The sequence below is a fragment of the Setaria viridis genome, chromosome 9 (genome assembly GCF_005286985.2).
Source record: "Setaria viridis chromosome 9, Setaria_viridis_v4.0, whole genome shotgun sequence".
Lineage (NCBI taxonomy): Eukaryota > Viridiplantae > Streptophyta > Magnoliopsida > Poales > Poaceae > Setaria > Setaria viridis.
Genome location: NC_048271.2, coordinates 12,989,699 through 13,007,593, shown reverse-complemented (window position 1 = coordinate 13,007,593; position 17,895 = coordinate 12,989,699). Strand labels below are relative to the sequence as shown.

General features: G+C 43.0%; 2 protein-coding genes across 2 annotated transcripts; one reads left to right on the top strand and one right to left on the bottom strand.

The window, feature by feature from the left end:
* Positions 1–490: 490 nt before the first annotated feature.
* Positions 491–6,426, top strand: LOC117838248 (putative E3 ubiquitin-protein ligase RING1a). Its single transcript, XM_034718199.2, has 10 exons — positions 491–769; positions 894–966; positions 2,744–2,802; positions 3,266–3,347; positions 3,552–3,672; positions 3,751–3,792; positions 4,899–5,429; positions 5,507–5,614; positions 5,702–5,875; positions 6,040–6,426. The coding sequence occupies exons 1-10, from the start codon at positions 598–600 to the stop codon at positions 6,070–6,072; spliced, it is 1,395 nt and encodes a 464-aa protein (XP_034574090.1). The 5' UTR covers positions 491–597; the 3' UTR covers positions 6,073–6,426.
* Positions 6,427–6,462: 36 nt separating this feature from the next.
* LOC117838249 (probable sodium/metabolite cotransporter BASS1, chloroplastic) lies at positions 6,463–10,556 on the bottom strand. The gene is made up of 8 exons (XM_034718200.2): positions 10,085–10,556; positions 9,328–9,416; positions 8,948–9,041; positions 8,838–8,871; positions 7,647–7,701; positions 7,481–7,564; positions 7,117–7,404; positions 6,463–6,897 (listed from the first exon to the last, which is right to left on the bottom strand). Exons 1-8 carry the CDS (start codon positions 10,470–10,472, stop codon positions 6,745–6,747), a joined length of 1,185 nt encoding a protein of 394 aa, XP_034574091.1. The 5' UTR covers positions 10,473–10,556; the 3' UTR covers positions 6,463–6,744.
* Positions 10,557–17,895: the final 7,339 nt, after the last annotated feature.

Below are 17,895 nucleotides of genomic sequence, written 5' to 3'. Positions count from 1 at the left end.
CTTAAGCACAAAAATGCTTAAGCACAAAATGTAACTAAACGGAGTATCATGAGACAGTAATAACTCGCAATCTGGAGGAGTGATGAAGCCTCGTCTTTTAACTTTGTTCGTTTGTGCTGGCTAGCAGCTGCAGCTGCACGGGACAGTGGACCTACAACTCAAACTCAGAATGCTTGCTTGATTGTTGCAGCTACAGCCGCAGCGATGCAGTAGCAATCTCTGCCGAACAAGTATCTCGCTGTCCCAAATCGACGGCATGGAGCTCGTTGACAAGGATCCCTGCCGCCGGTGGAGTTGGCCGGCACGGGGGGCTTCCTCTCACTGCCTGCCTAGGCAAGAACACCACCATGTTTGGGCACCCCGCCCCCAATCACTCCCGGACACGACTCGACGCGTACGCGATCCGAGACCGGGGGCGACCCGAACTCGCAGAGCGCCAGGAGCCGAAGAAAAGGCGGCCCCCAGTGAGACCCCCGTGCCAACCATCCCCGCCCCCAGCGCAGCAACGCCCGCCCGCAGGTCCCCGCACGCGAGCCCCGCCCGCACGGCCTCTCCACCTCGCCGCCGCTCCACGCGACCCCGCTCGCGGCCGCCCCAATGCCCGCCCAGAAGCGCCTGCCCCCGCCGCCCTCGCCCTCCGCCGCCACCGGCGCCGGCTCGCCCCCTCCCGCCTCACCGCCGCCGCCCGCGGCCGAGCCCGCGGAGAAGAAGTCCAAGCTGGAGGAGAACGGCGCCGCCGCCGGCGCCGTGGCCAACGGCAACGCCAACGGTGAGCGCCCGGCCGCTCGCCCCTTCCCTTCCCGCCCGTCGGCGGCGTCCTTCCTCCTCGATCTTGGCGCGCTGACTGCGTTTTCCCTCTCGACCCCGTGTTTGTTGTTTGGCTGCTGTCGCAGATTCCGGCGCGAAGGCGGCGGCGGCGGAGGCCTCGGAGTCGGAGTCGGAGGGCGCTGACGCCGTGAACCAGGAGTACGTGCTCGCTCGCCCGCCCACCACCCTCCCTCGTTGCTTGCTTTGCCGCTTCCCTTGCCCCGTCGTCGTCGTTTCCTTCCTGATGCGTGCTCCAGATGTAGCGCGGCGAAGCGGTGACTCGCGCGCGCGTTTGACTCGTTGTCGTTGGCCCTTTCCCCTGCTCTCGAGCGTTAGCCCGTCGCTGTTTGCCTGCTCGACCATGGCTGGCCACGTGGTTTCCGGGTTTCCTGCCACCGAGGGGAGGCACCGTGCTCATAGTTTTCCGCTTGTGAGAAGCTGTGCCTCAGTGATTTCTGTTGGTAGTCATCATCTTGATGGCTAGAGCCAGGCTACCCGAGGGGCTGAGAGGTAGTTCTTCTTGGTGAGCAGTGCTAGAGTTTTCAATCCTGCAGTCCAATGTGGGCTAGGATGACACACTGTTGATCTTTCCACGCATGGATATTTCTACAGTACAGGAACGACCAAGCGAGGTGACTTAGTTGGTAGTTAGATATTGATTAAGTTATTTTTTAAAAAATATGGAGATCTTGCCTCTCTTGAGCAAGAAGTTTCAGCTCACTTTGTAGTGCCTGTTCTTTTATTGCTACAGCGAAGCCTAGAGTATAGCACCGCTAATTTACTGCTTAATTAGTGATGCTGGATGCAGTTACTAAACTGCATCCAGCTACTAATTGAAACATATACCATAATGAACTTGGAACCTAATCAGAATTGGTAGCTTGAAGTTTTTGCCATTGTGGTAGAACCCAGCACCCCTAATTTCTATAATTAATTAGAGCTTTGAACTCACCAGTGCTCCATACCAGAATGGGGTACTGAAAGCTTAATTTCCAATCTGAAACATCTGCATTGTGGTGCTAATTAAAGCCATACATTAGGAACTTGGAAGCCTAACCATGCCTAATATCCAACAAGTGTGAAATGGCACTGACCACCATATTACCAATTTAAAAATCAAAACATTTAAGTACTACAGGACAAATCTGGCATATCTTTTATTAATCGTCATGACATACGTACGGATGATGCATGTGCTAAAACAACAACAAAGCACTTACTGCCTGCTATTATGATACCTCTTGTCTTTTTGACATGTGGTTTTCACACAATGCTAAGGCTTTCCTATCAGTCACCAATCCTTTTTCCCCTAATGAGACGCCTCTTTATTCATGTGAATGTCAGTGGAACAAGAAAGCAGAACACAACATATGTGTTTATAGCTTTAAGTGTTCTATTTATGGTTTAGTTACATGCCAAGTTGTTTTAAGTGCATACTGTTGTAGTTTACTTGCCGATATGCATACTACTGTAGTTTAGTTGGTGATATGCATATAGGGAGATACACAGATTGGCATCTAATAAGATCTATTAATAAGCTTATATAACTGGAATGTTGATTGTTCTGGCAAAATTAGTAATGAGACACATATTGTCAGCTAATAAGGTCAATTAATAACCTTATATAATTGGAATGTTGATCATTCTAGCAAAAATTAGTGATGAGGTAATAATGTTTAATGCTTAGCCTTTTATTTTACATCGATATAAATATTGCTCTGTTGCAGTAGAATTTATTGGCTCTTGCCTTATTTTCATATTCATGTAAACAATTAGCACCGGATCCTTTTGTAGTATGCATGTTCTGTATGAGAATAATCTAGTGCTTCACCTTAAGTTTTGCTACTTTATATAGTTTTATTACAGTATATTCATTTATTTTCTCTTGCTTTCCCACCCATTTTAGAGAGTTGACATCATGCACTGACATATGCAGGTTTATTCCAGTGAAATTGGCGGACATACGCAAAGAAGTACAGTGTCCCATATGCTTAGGTAACTACAAGCATGCAGAATTGCAGACAAACTTGTACCCTTTTGTACTGCACAAAAGAAGCTACCCTTTCTATATGACTAGATTTTTCATGCTGTACTATGTAAATATGGAACGTTGATGTTTCAATAAATTGAAATCCACTTATACTTTCACCTGGAGAGAATTCCTATGTCACAAAGTACTAGAACTCTCTTAACGGGCATGCCATATGTTAGGAGTTAGAGCTGAAGCTTGGTGCATATTTTAGTCATGCTTAATTGAAACTAACATTCATCTTCATTCTGGCAATAAAGAATGATTTGAGCGAAGAGCTTTAGGTCTTCCTTTTTAATATTTCCGCTGCTTGCAGATATGAGATATTAAGATATCCTGCTTTGTCAATTTCATCCCTATCGTCATTCAACACTCTGTAAACAAACATGCTGTTTAATTTACTGATTTTGGAACCTTCTATGCTTGTAGGCATCATCCGGAAGACTAGAACAGTTATGGAGTGCCTGCACCGGTTCTGCAGGGAATGTATTGACAAATCCATGCGACTTGGGTAAGATATGATATTATGCAGAATTGTTGATGCATTGTTTTGGCTCTTAGGCCAGACTTACAGCTCTCTTCTATTGTTTTATATTGATCTATGTTGTATCCAATGTATGACTGCAGTGATTGTTTGCATGCACATCAGACATATTGTCAGCTCATGCTTAGTACCAGTGTTATTATTAATATGCCCTTTTCCTTTGCTATATAGGAATAATGAGTGCCCAGCATGCCGCACTCATTGTGCAAGTCGGCGTTCTTTGAGAGATGATCCGAACTACGATGCCCTGATTGCAGCTCTATACCCAGATATTGACAAATATGAAGAAGAGGTATTGAAATACTTTTTATTTGTTTATTCATATTAGAGCTTGATCCTACTAATTGTTTCTGCATTGTCCCATGTGTAGGAACTAGCCTTCAATGAAGAGGAGAATGATCGCAATAAGCAGGTTCTTTCTTCCTTCTGTTTTTTCTTATATCAGATTTATATCCATGTTCATGTGACTCTGTTATGGTGCTTCACATAAAATATTCATGCATTTTGGTTTATGATCTGTGAACTGATGTACTAAAAAATATTGTGATGAATTTCCCTTGCTACTTCTCATAAGATACTTTTGCCCCATGTGGACCTTCTATATTAGCATTTTCTGGTAGGCTATGTATCACCTATACAGCTGGGAGGCTGCCGTACCAGTATTGGATACGCCCCGATACGTCTCGATACTCCCCGATACACGTATCAGATTAATTCGATTTAAAAATAAATAATTTAATTCCCGATACTTGTCTGATACTTAGCGATACGTCTATCCAATACTTTTGACAGTAACATTTCATTCTGAAGCTTGGTTTGCTGGAGCCTATAAATACAGACCCATCCTATATTTGGCATTGTGCCTTTTATCCCTAAGTTATGTAATGCAATGTTTCCTTAATTTGCCTCTTAATCTTTGAACTGCTTGCTCTATATGAGTGTATGTTATTTATCTTGCTACTTATGCATCGCTTGACAAATGGTGTTTTCTACGTATCACTATTTTGCATATTTTGTTATTTTTATTTTGAGGAAATAAGAAAAATGATTTATTTATATATACTAGACGTATCGGCGTATCATGGTTTTTGGGGATTTGCCGTATCGGCGTATCGGTGTACCGGTATCGCGTATCGGTGAAACATAGCTGGTAGGTGTTAGAAAAACTCCCAGTCAAATTCAATGCTAAGGATAATAAGCTAGCGATGGAACAACTTTCCAACTTCATTATGTTATTCTGAAACTTTTGCTCCATCAGTAGTGGAGTCATGAAATTACCAATTGTGTACTGTTGTGTCCACAAAGTGCATATAAAAGTATTTAAGAAGCATTTTTCTTCAAGAACCCAGGAACCTAATTTTGATATCTGTGCATTGTACGAATGCTGTCAAGAGATACTGCATCATGTATTAAAGTCTGACACCTATAAAGATCTGAACAAACGGATGACATATTTGCTTGCAGTTTGTTTCCTCCTTTCTTTAACATCAACTAACCATTGTTTTTCTGATTATGAAGATTCAAGCATCCATTGCTGAGGCTTTTAGGAAACAATCAGAAGTTATTGGGCGGAAATCTACTGCCAAAGCTACTGCGGCTGCATTTGTAAGAAGATCACGCCGCAACATTCGGGCCAATGGGCATAGTACCTATTTTCGTGGCAGAGGAAGAGCTAGTTCTGATGATGCTGCACTGGCCTGTTCTGATGATGAAGAGGATGGAAATGGTGAAAACGGTGGCAAAGAGGAGTCATCTGCTGAGGAGAGTTCCCCAGAGAAAAAGCAAAAACGACCACCGAAATGGCCAACACCACGTTCTTCACCTGCCCGAGCAGCATGCAATGAAGAGGTTGCTTCTGATGATAAGGATGATGTAGGAATCTCCAGAGAAAATTTTAGCACATCTCCACTGCGAGCATGGGGAAAGAATGGTACTCGCAGCCAGACTCGCTACAGTAGCTTTAGTGGTTCAAATGGCAGGGTGGTCAAGGGTGGGCGCATGATCAAGTTGGTCGAATGTTTGCGAAATTCTGATGACAATGATAGTGAGGTGAACATAAAACAGTGCACTTGATATGTTTTCTTATTCATTTGAGTGCCTCATTGGTTGCTGATTTTATTTGATAGCGTGACATACATCTTTGTCTGCTTCCACTGGATGGACAAACTACACCAAATCTGGAGAAGCCATACCTGTGTTGTGGCCCAACTCTCTCCATCAAACAGCTGTGTCAGGTGAGTCCTTATAGGAGCATTTTGTCAGTGATCCACTGTCAGACTGTTCTAGAGCTTACAGATGGTTCTGTCTATGCTTGCATGTAGTTTGTCGCCACTCAGACATCTCACAAAGATGAAGAAGTTGAGATATACGCGTTGAAGCCTTCTTACAGCGACCTTGTCAGCACTAACACATCTGGTTTCGATAAGGCAAGGCTTGTAGGGGAGGAACGCCTTTCAGACTTGCGTTCCTCATTCACATTTCCCAATGGGGTTCTGGTGAGATCAGACACTCGATTATCTCATTAACCTTTCCTTTTTGTTGGGGACAATTATCTCGTTAACCTTGATGCACACACACACACACACGTATATAATCATGTTTGAGCTTTTCCTTTTTTTTGTTTTGCTAATTGTTTTACTCTTTGAACATTGTGATTCAGGAGCTGGTGTATGCCATCAAAGTCGCCAACTAGACATTGAATTAAGTGGGCCAGTTAGTTCAAATGGAAGTATTTTGTTTGTAGATATCTGGATCTTGACCCTTTTGATGACTCAGGGCTTTTGTATACGGTTGAGAAGGAGCCCCCCAAAAAGAACTTGGGAGAGCCAGTTGGTGTATACCTTATGAGATGTGAGATAAGTGTCTGTAGGTTGTTGTCAATCAATAGCTTTCAGATGAGTCAGGTTCACTTGCATAGTTGATTTGTTTCAACTTGTGGGGTTAATATTCTTTTGTGCAGACGGTAGGAGTATTTAAAAAACTTGAAGGAGTATTTAAAAACTTGAAGTGATTATTACCAGAGTATTACTGTGTATTAGTTTCTGTACTTGGCAGATGTGTACTGATGAGCATACTACCATGGTGAATCTCCCCAGCTAGGCAGCTACCATGTATACACCAACTAAAACTTTCAGAGTATAATGAGAGAGCATACTTATTCATCGACATTTACGAAAAATAAAAGCAAATACTAAATAAACACCTGATGAGGTTCAAGGCACCTCCTAGAAACAAACGAAACACATGTCTAATGCAAGCCTGGTGATTTACAGTGAACACCATTTTGCTGCGCTCGATGCAGTCACGCAGCTGATCATAGACGACGCGCTGCTGGCCTGCTACTGATGGTCACCGCATGTCCGCATCATTCCCGCTTTTCTGTCGGGGGCATAGACCTCCAGATCCCAGCTAAAATGCTGCCATAAACCGAGTGGCAGATGCTCGAAACGGCACATGGAACTGCGGTGAGGGGATTGCCGAAATGCTTCGTTGCAAGGACAACACCTAGCACAGAGTTCTGCATGGATAGGAAATTCAGTGAGGTATAAATAAATACAAAGACGAGGTAGGACATTAGAACGGCATAACATTGGTGACATATGTATAATATATCCATGGCTAGTCGTTTGGTTGACTAGGCAAGAGATGTAAAGTTGCTTATATAGAATGAAATGGAAACTTTTCAAATGATCTGTATCCGAGATAATATAATGTATGGTACTTATACATCAATTACCTGCATGCCAACCTCTATAGAGATTGTTCTTGCCGAAGCGGTATCAATGCCAAGTATTCTGGAGAGAACGTAGCCGAAGAAAAAGCCACTTCCATGCAGACAACCAACAGATAAAACTACTTGGACCCCAGATGACAGGATAGCTGAAGCATTCTGTGCAATAGCATTGCCACAGAGAACGGCTACTGTTGCTACAGCAACGAAGGGCATCAAGGGGGACACTAATTGAACCAAACCATTACAGTACTGATTAAGTAGAGCACCCAAAAGGACAGGTGCGAGGACGACCTGTATAAGATATATCAGCATCAGCCAGAGGTCAAAGAATTTAATGTAAAACATATAAATTTGAAACTTTAAGCACCTGAGATGTGGACACAAAAAGTCCCATTGGATCCACTGCAACGTATTGTCCAGCAAGTTTGGATGTCAGGAGAGGAGTCATGAACTGCATCAGGAAGCAAGATGTGAAGAAAAAGAAAAGAATAACAGCTAAGTTGAAGATTACAGATGTGAGAGTGGCACATTACCGCTGCAGCAAAAGTGCTTGCTGCCGTCATCAGCACCGAAAGAGCAACATTTGCCCTGCAATATGGCAATTAATTTATCCAAGTTTTACTTTCCATTGGGTACTACAATACAATTCCCTGGAAATGCTGGTCGTAAATTTTGACTATTTGCTTCCACTGTATTTGAATTTGGTGTAGATGCACTAATTTATCAAATCAATTTACAAAATATAAATCCAATCAGATATCGGATGCTATGACCACCCTATATCATAAGGCGCTGGATGGACCACTCAAATATACCTTGCAATTTGTTTCATAACACAGCTGTTATGGGTCACAAGCAATCTGAACGTTGTTATTTACGTCATTTGAACATATCAAAGATAATCTTGTTGCCCAACCATAGAAATACAACATCTGGCCATAGTTTGACATTATGTAAAAAAAAAACATTCGGTAACTAAAAGCCAGAATAGTTTTTTTTCTTTAACTGGTCAGAACTGTTGCATAATGTTCTAATGACTAAACTATGATACCGTGATCAAGACCAGATACTTTTCAGTTTGGCAAAGCACTGGCAGGTGCTTTGACTTGTTCTAGGTCTAGCTGATTTGGCCACTTACTGGTGGCAGGCAGAGTAAGCTGGTTAACTAGGTTCTAGAGATGCCTTCATGAATTTAAAAAAGTAGAACCTGAATCATGTTCAAATAATTCGAAAGACAAACATGCATCTCCAGAAAGATTGGCTCCAAAAACTGGAGATCACAAAGAGTGTTAGAGTGCTAACCGGAAACCTTGAACTAGTAACAGTTTTTTCAAGAGACTTGATTCTGAAATATATTAGAAAGAGGGATAAATATAATGGATTCAGAGTAACAAACATATTGGAATGTGAGCCCAAATGGGAAAAGGACACACTAGACCTGCCATCAGGGGTCACTAAGATTCCAGATTCCAGTTACTGGATGTAACCATCAAAGTTTTTTTCTTCTTCTACTCAAGTCCATGTCCATGTATCTCTTTATTGTCTGTGAATTTGTTTATTCCAATCCTCAGTTGAGAACAAAACTTCTACAACATTTCATATATCTGAACATATTTAAATGAAGCTCGGAAATCAGAATAGATTGCCGCCTACCAGATGACTAGTGGTTTAATTTGTAAAAAGCTCATGATGGCATGTATTCTCAACATGATTTTTCTCATTACCTTGCTAAATAGGTCACAATGTTGCTTGCCGTGCCTGCAGATACAATTGCCTTATCAGTTTAAGAGCTGGTATCAAATCTATAGACAAAAAACAGGAAGTGCATACGCACCTCCAGGGCAACATGACACTAAAATCAGTCCAGCAGCATAATGAGCTGGCAATTTCAACAGCTTGCTCACAAAAAATCCTGACAGTGGCATCACCTGTGCATAGATCACTTACTCTGGATTTTTATTGCACATGGAGTGGCAAAACATAGAATACAGAAAAAAAATCCTTGTGATCCCCAATTAAAAGGACGAAGATGCACCAGCTTTTACAAGGGAAGATTTATAATGCCATTGTAACTTGTAAAGGTAACAGTCTACTCAAAGACAATGTAGATGAAAACAGGATTATTATTATTATTATTATTATTATTATTATTATTATGGCTTTTAATCCACTTAAAATGACAATAATCTACTAAATAAGCTGGGGGGAACTGACCGTGTATTGCAGTATAAATCCAGCAGCCAACTCCCTAGGCATCAATAATGCGGTTTTGAGGTCATCCAGCGTCAATGTCATCCCCATTCCTGTAGATACAGATTAAATCATGTATCAATTATCCAACCATAAATACCATGGCCAATAAATAAAACCAGTGGTAAATAACATGTTCAGGCACAAGAAAATTAACACCCTTCAGTTTCTACATGTACAAGTGACAACAAATGTGAGGAGAAGGTCCTGCTAATCATAGCTGCAGAAATTCGGTTGAACCCATGGACTGAAGTAAGAACGAGCATTCCAGCATTCAGGCTTTGGTGCCTCCACAATATTGCCAGATTAAAAGATCAGCTTACTGAAAGCCAAGGTTCGTACCAAAGTGAGAATACGAATTGCAAGATGCCTGATTGTGCTAGTGTACTCGGATTGTAAAGTTGTCTGTCTTTTTAATTTCGGTGTTATACTTTCCTTGTATCAGGTTACGCATTTATTTCAGTGATCACACCGCCTAAGCACTGAAGAATGTGGAACCCAGTGTAGCAGAACGCCAACTACTCTCATCAGTAGCAGCAGTATGTGCTACCAAGTGGAGAACATCAACAGAGCAAGCAAACCCACATGGGGGAACTAGAGTTCGAGTCCACTTCAACAAGTGACACAAGTCACCACCATCATGACTCATGAGGATGGGCACAGGAGAGGAAAGGAAATGCAGTAGCAGGGGAGGGGGAAGGCGAGGGAACTAGACACGGACCGAGCATGGTGAAGGAGATGCCAAGCATCTGCGCGGTGGGTCCGACCCAGAGGAAGGCCGGCGGCCGCCACAGCGCGATCGCGCAGGCCGACGCCACCCACACCGGGAACCCCAGCGACAGCGCCTCCCCGAGGAGAACCAGCGCGCTCCGCGCGCCGGTGTCGTCCCCTGGACCCTGGGAGGGCGCCGCATCGGCATCGGCGGCGGCCGCGCGACACCAGGTCCTCGACGGAATGCCGCGGAGCGGGGCGGCGGGGCGGAGGCGGAGGCTGGCGAGGGGCGGCCGGGTGGAGGGGGCCTTGAGGCGGCTGTGGGAAGTAAGGAGGCGGCGGCGCGGGACGGTTACCGCGGCGGCGGGAGCCGGCGGCGCGGGGCGGAGGAGAGGCATGCCGCAGGAGGCGAGACGGGAGGAGGGACTGAGGGAGTAACTGACCGGTCGTTGACTTTTTCTGACCGGGTAGAGTGGGAGCTGAGAAATTTCGATATTCGACTGTTTATAACCCTCGCTTTGCAAGTTCGCCACCAGATGGGCGGTGGCCGGCTTCGAAAAGTCCAGCTCCTTCATGTCGAACACATTTTTGACACGATTTTTGCGCTTCTTGATGTAGCACGATTTTCTCAATCTTGACACGAAGATCAGCAACGGACGCCTTCAGATCGTTGACTTGTGTGTCCATCTGCGGCTTCCAACCGTTGAGGCCTTCAAGTGCCGCGTTGTTCTTGTCCAGCGATGTTTGGATTGGTATCACGCGAGTGAGGTATCGTGGGCGCTTCAAGTAATCTGGAAGCTCCATATTGTGAAGTTGGTGATGACGATTGGTTGTTGAGCCGGTGGATTGTGGTGATGGAAAAGCTAACTAAATGTGATACCAGGCGTTATGTTTCTATTCGGCAATACTATAGATAATGAGGTTATGGTAACATGTTGATGAATTGTCGCCAAAATCCGACAAGCCCGCCAACTAGCCTATTTACAGATTTCCTGCTTCATATAGATAGCGGTGCGGTAACATATTGATTTTGGTCAATTGGTCTGATCTGGGCCGTGGTATCTGTTGTTGTTGGGCCGGCGGACTCTGGGCTCCTTGACGTTGGCCTCTTATGATACCTCCATCTTCTCTATATCAGCTTGGATGCCATCTCTTGTTGAAGATGACTTTTTCAGGGTTGAATCCCCCACCATAGATGCTTCCCCCTATCCTCTTATGGTGGCGCGCGGCTCGGCATCGCTGGAGAAAGGTGAAGGAGTAACTCCTGCGAGTAACGTGCCGACGAGCAATAAGCTTCTATCTAATTTTTTTATTCCAGACCTATTGAATTCGCTCCCACGGGGAGTCGAACCTGGACCTGCTGGATGCTACTCAGGTACTCTAATAGGCCCTTTCGTTATTTCTTGTGATATTGGAAGTTGTGTGCCTGGACATTGATTGAGACGAATATGTAAAATCTAAAATTTCGCTTTCGATTTTTTTGAAGGATCTGAATTTTTATTTTTTTTTTGTTGTAAGTTCATACTTGATAATGTCCTATACAAACACAATAAAGTATTTACATGATTTTCAAGTGCTTCAAAATTTATTATAAAATACTCGTTGCAACATTTGTGAAAAAATATGGTACATGTACTTTTCCAGCAACATTTGCGTGCTAAATGTATGTTGAAAATGAAAAAAAAATGTAGATGGATATTTTGAATTTATTTTGTTTGAAAGATGTGTGCAAGAATATGTTGAAAATCTTCAAAGGAGTATTCATCTTTTGATTGCAGGCTTAGTTAAAAGCTGATTTATGAAAAAAAGATAATTATTCCTTTGGTGCCGCCGGTACCTTGGTCGTCAGAACAACGTTCCATGGTCCTTTTTCTCATTAGCATCAAATTACCGTACTACTCCCTCCGTTCCAAATTGTAGGTCATTTTGGTATTTTTATATTCATATATTTTGTTGTACACCTAGATATACACTTATATCTATATATAATACATGTTATGAATCTAAAAATACCAAAATGGGGAGTACTTGTCTACTTGTTCCTCCTCTTCTCTCTCCACTACGTGTCAATCGCCCGTGGGGCTACATAAGCTCCCAATTGCTTCGTCCACCTAGTGCATTTCCACGGTCAGACCAGGGGCCAACTGATTTCACAAACTACGTAGTACTAAATTTAAACGAATACATACATACATACATGCATACATTCTACTCCCTCTCGTGTCACCGCCCTTCTCCTCCTCCTAGTCTCCTACCAACATGTTTGGTGTGCTCATTTAGCCAAGGCTGATTTGGTTTATGTGTTGTTACGTAGCTTATCCATTGTGTGAATGTGTGATCATCTTTCTTGGCTATGGTGTGAGTAGTATGGCTGGATAATGAACTTCACTCCATTGCCTCTTCGAAAAAATGAAGGAAAAAAACAAGATGGAAAAAATGGAGATCCTAATTATAGCCAAATTACCATATACTCTCTCCATTTCAAATTATACATCGTTTTGATTTTTCTAAATATATAATTTTTTAATGTATCTAAGCCAGAAATAACTTGCAATGAAGGAAGTAAGCTTGCAATTGACCTTCATAAATAACAGCGCTCCGGAAGGCGATAAGCTCTTTACCATGACTCCATGAGAACCCATTGTAAAACTAAGTACATTTTTGTTCGAAGGGCATTCAACTGATGGAAAGAGAGAGGATAAACAAGTGGCTTTATTTCTTGTTACGCGCGCGTCATACAGTGATACAGTAAACAGTGAGAGTACACTTGGGCAAGTAGACAGAGACACTAGCTCGACCCTGAAGCCTAATTATTCGGAAGGATAGAAAAAACGTACGCTCCATAGAATTAGACACTATTTGGAGTATAGATGAATGTCATTTTTTTTCTTCGTAAAGTATAGCCCAAGCAGATGTACGGGGTCGACGGCTAGTAACTCTGAACATATTATTGAGAAGAACCATGACGCGTCCTGCATATTGTTCGCCTAACAATTAGCAACAGTACACACAAGCTCGCATGCAGTCATACATTGTGAGCAGCATTCACTTGAAGAGGTGGTGACCACGCCTTCTGGGAGGCCCAGCTTCCCGGAGAGCTCAGGCTCCGCGAGCAGAATCCGAGGCAGCGCGGCGAAGTTGTCATCGTGGTCCGGCGACGCGTCAGCCCATCAGCTGCCCTATGGTCAGGACCAGCACGCAGAGGGCACCCATCGTCTTGAGAGAAGCAGCGGAAGTCATGGCAGACTCAAGCTTAGCAAAGGGGATCGAGAGATGCTAGCAGTATAGCAATGGGCAGGTTATCCTGATCGAGATGGTCAGATAAGAGAGGCGGTGTGAGATGTGCTTAATTAGACGACGTTCCTCTATTTATAGCGCAAGTGATATGATCATCAGATGGGAAATGAGCCACCGATAAGCCACCTTGAAAGGACAAGCTGGGTGCCATGAAACGGTTGGCAAAGAGAGATGCTTGGCATCAGTCCATTCGTAGTACACTCAGATCACATTACAAAATACATAGTACAGTAGTAGTTAAAGAAGGTAATATAGATAATGTGCATCCGGCCAAACCCAGCAATCAGGCGTAACGACACCACCAATTTGCGCAGGGCCCCGTCGTCCGTCGTCGTGGTGCACTCCAGCCCCGTTATACTGAAAAACAAACACGTCTTATTTATTCCTTGGTTAATTGAAATTTGGTACTAGTGGTGGGTTTATTCAGCCTTCAACTCGATACATGTTCCGAATACTACTCGTATATTTGGCTAATCATTTTTTTTCAATTGCAGACGTTTGGATGAAGGGGAGGAGGGATGGGGTCATCCCTCTTTTCGAGGGTGATCGTGCTCATCTCATGTTTGATTGAAGGGATGAATTCCTCCCTATTTCGTGTTCGATTGGAGGTACGAAAGAGGATGGAATAGTCCCGTTCCATGGTTGGAGGAACTAGGATAGATAGCTAGATATGACCATCCATTGAGTACAATTGATAAGGTACTTCCTTTAGCTGATCACCACGTCCACTAGCTCGTGCAAGTTAAACTGGTAGCTAAATGAGAAAGGAAAAAAGGTGGAAATTAACTGAAGTTTTTATCACTGTGGGAACAAACTGTGCTAAATCTTGCAGACTGTGAACAAAATGTGCACCTTTTTGCTATACGTAGCAAGTTTTGACACCTAAACGTGACGGGCAGCATATAGCACAAGATGAGTATACTTCAGAACATCCTTCTCAAATGTTTGGGCATTCCATAAACATTCCATAACACACATCAATAAATCATACTGATTAATTAAGTAAGCAGACTTTAGGCATTCTATAACTGAAATGAGCACAATGCCATCACACAGTAGCATGCTGTTTAAGAGGGTGACAGCCCATACAAAACTAACAAATTTAAGGCAAAATTAAACCGCAGTGCATTGTTAGTGCTACAAGCAAAAGAAATGTAGCAGCCAGCAGTTCATTCTTTAGCACCTAGAGAGCTTGTCGGCGATGAAGAAAGCAAACCCAGTTTAACGTAGAAGACCTTAGCAATATGAGGGTTGGCAACCAGGTATGCATAGTAGTAGGATATGTGTGCCTCCTCAAAGCCTGGAAGGCTTGTGAGGACACCTAGCAGATCTTCAGGCAGCTCATTTGCTAGAGGAGGTGGATGAAGGGGAGCAGGGGCAGCAACCTTCTCTGTAACATTGGAATTTGGAAAGCTTGTGTCCCTCGATAATGTGGTGCCTCTGGTTAGCCTCCTCGATTGAACAATGGTCTTATCCAGCACCAGTCGACCCCGTAGGCAAACGGGCGGTGTCATACTGCAATTTCGCATGGAAAGAGTTGATTCTGCAAATTGGCTTGCCCTAACGCTACATGGGCCAGGCTAGATGTGGCTATGCCGTGACTCAGACCATACAGGGGCATAGATTTTGATTTACACCACAAAAGAAATGAGCATTCGTCTAACAAGTCAGTACGAACCAAATTTGGATCCGATACTAATGCTAATATTAGTACCAGGTTTAAAATTTCATAGCTCTCCCAATATCTTTTAGTACCAGATTATAATTAACATCGCCCGGACTAAAAGGTATCGGTGTAACACCACCCGGTGTCAAAAGTTTCCTTTCAGTAATATGTGGGGTTACGACTCGGTATTAAAAGTTTCTCTATAGGGTACTTCAAAAGAAAAGTATCTTTAGCTCCATCACATATGTTGTGTAGGTGAGATAGTAAGGAAGGCTCGCGTGAGACTAGTGATCCCAGGTTTGAATTCCACTTACCGCATACGCGCATATTTCAGGTGAAAATTGTGTGAATAGCATGGTACTAAAGATCCCCACTTTACCGACGTAGCGGTACCGATTTCGAAACCTGTATACTAAAGGGGATCCCATCCAAGTATTAAAAGTCAATTCTCTAGTAGAACCTGAGGGCTTTAGGCTCGGTACTAAAAGTTCATCCTCTAGTAGTGTTAGATTTGTATCGTCCATCCAAACGCTTTGTAAATTTAGTAGAATGAGTCTATTCTTCATTACTGATTATTAATTTGTGAAGAATGAGATGACGATGAATCAACATATTTCAATTCACAACCCAAACAAAAAGTAACAAGGTGAGCAGATAATCAATTAAGTTCTCCAAACATCTTATAGTATCATTGACCCTCTCCTTCCATTATAAACCTCCTGGACGATCCTTTGTAAAATATAGATGATGTTGTTGTTGTTGCATGTTTGCGTTCTGTACATGGTTGTATAATGTATTGCAAAGAGTCCCGACCCTGTGTCTCGCTATGACATGACGGGATTCCGCTGCAACATCACCGCGCTAAGGTGACACGTACTCATGCGGAGCAGTTTGGCACTATCTAGCAGGGTCCGGAGACCGAAGATGAGGGTCGACCTGGCACGCTGATCACTGGACTTCGTGGATCAATCAGTACTTTGCGTCGCTCGTACTGTAGTACCGTACTGATCTGCTGCGACGTGAACCAGATTGATCTTCAGGATCTCCTAAAATTTATGTCACATCGAATATTCGGAGGCTAATTAGGAGGACTAAATATAAGTTAATTATAAAACTAATTACACAGATGGAGGCTAATTCACGAGACGAATCTATTAAGCCTAATTAATTCATCATTAGCACATGTTTACTGTAGCATCACATTGTCAAATCATGAACTAATTAGGCTTAATAGATTCGTCTCATGAATTAGTCTCCATCTGTGCAATTAGTTTTATAATTAGTCTATATTTAATACTCCTAATTAGTATCTAAACATTCGATGTGACAGAAATTTTGGGAGAGACTAAAGCTTAAGTCCTCGCATTGGTTTTTTCATCCCTTCATCCCAACCTCCAAATGCTTACAAAGTCACGGTCACCAAGCCCTACACAGCTGCCCCATGACGACATGGCAACCTTTTAAATTATTAGTTCGTGTGTCGATGGGCCCTACACAGCTGCCCCATGACGACATGGCAACCTTTTAAATTATTAGTTCGTGTGTCGATGGACTGACATTACAACTTTTACCATAGGCTAAATTCAGTAAGATCTATCTCAGTGTACAATTTTATTATACAGTACAAAGTTTGTTAAGTGCCACGAGGATGAAACCCCTCTCTCATCCGATCAAACTTCCCCTTCTCTCTTCTCATAATAACCATACAAAGTCAGCGAAATTACTAATGTGATATAGTATTTAATGCACAAATAACTCCTATGAAACTTTACATTGAGATTGACCTAAGGTATACATAGACGTGCAATGAATATGTTAATCCATGGAATTCCATTCACCTCTCCCTGGGCTCTCTGATTCGTCAAAGGCAGATTCACCTCGTTTGAACACGTGCTGGAAAGGCGAGCAGTTGACGACTCACAAGTATTCCCTTCATTTTCTTTTAATAAAATCTTTCACCTTAACATAATAATTAAAAAAAATAATTCTAATTCTATCATCTAATAAATGCAAACAACTTTTTTCTGATCCTCGTGCCTTGATATTCTAATTATCAATAAATTTATTTGCAATTATTGCCGCTGCTCACATCTAAAGCAAATATAACATTTGAGTAATAACCATGACCAATCATCATCTCAGCGCCGGAAACTATCTGTCCTATAAAGACTGTTTGTTTAAAAAATTTTAGACAATATAGTACCCTTTTAGAGATAAGATAGTACCCCTAGTACCTCTTCATAATCGGATGGATGAATTACCGAGTAGAATTAATTATTCATACCCGTTTGCAGTAATTATTGGACCTATTAGCCTTCCTTATTGTTGAACCCTTCCTTATTCATCCTTATTCAGAGAATCTGGACTCGGCATCGATGGTGGAAGTTCGACTCGAGCATCGATGGTGGAAGTTCGACTCGGGTTCAGGCATCGATGGTCGACTTGTTCTATTAGCCTTATTCAGTGAATCTGGACTCGGGCATCGATGACGGAAGTTCGACTCAGGTTCGGGCATCGATGACGGAAGTAAATGATCGACCCCGAGTCATCGATAGTCGACTTGTTCTATTAACCTTCCTTATCCATCCTTATTCAGTGAATCTGGACTCGGGATTCATCCTTATTCAATGAATCTGGACTCGGACATCGCAGACTCGGACATCGCATCGATTTAGTGAATCTGGACTCGGGCATCAATGGCGAAAGTTCGACTCAATTCGGATATTCATCCTTTCGGATATTCATCCTTATTCAGTGAATCTGGACTCGGGCATCGATTCGGGCATCGATGGCGGAAGTTCGACTCGGTTCGGATATCGATGGCGGAAGTTTGACTCAGATTCAGACATCGATGGCGG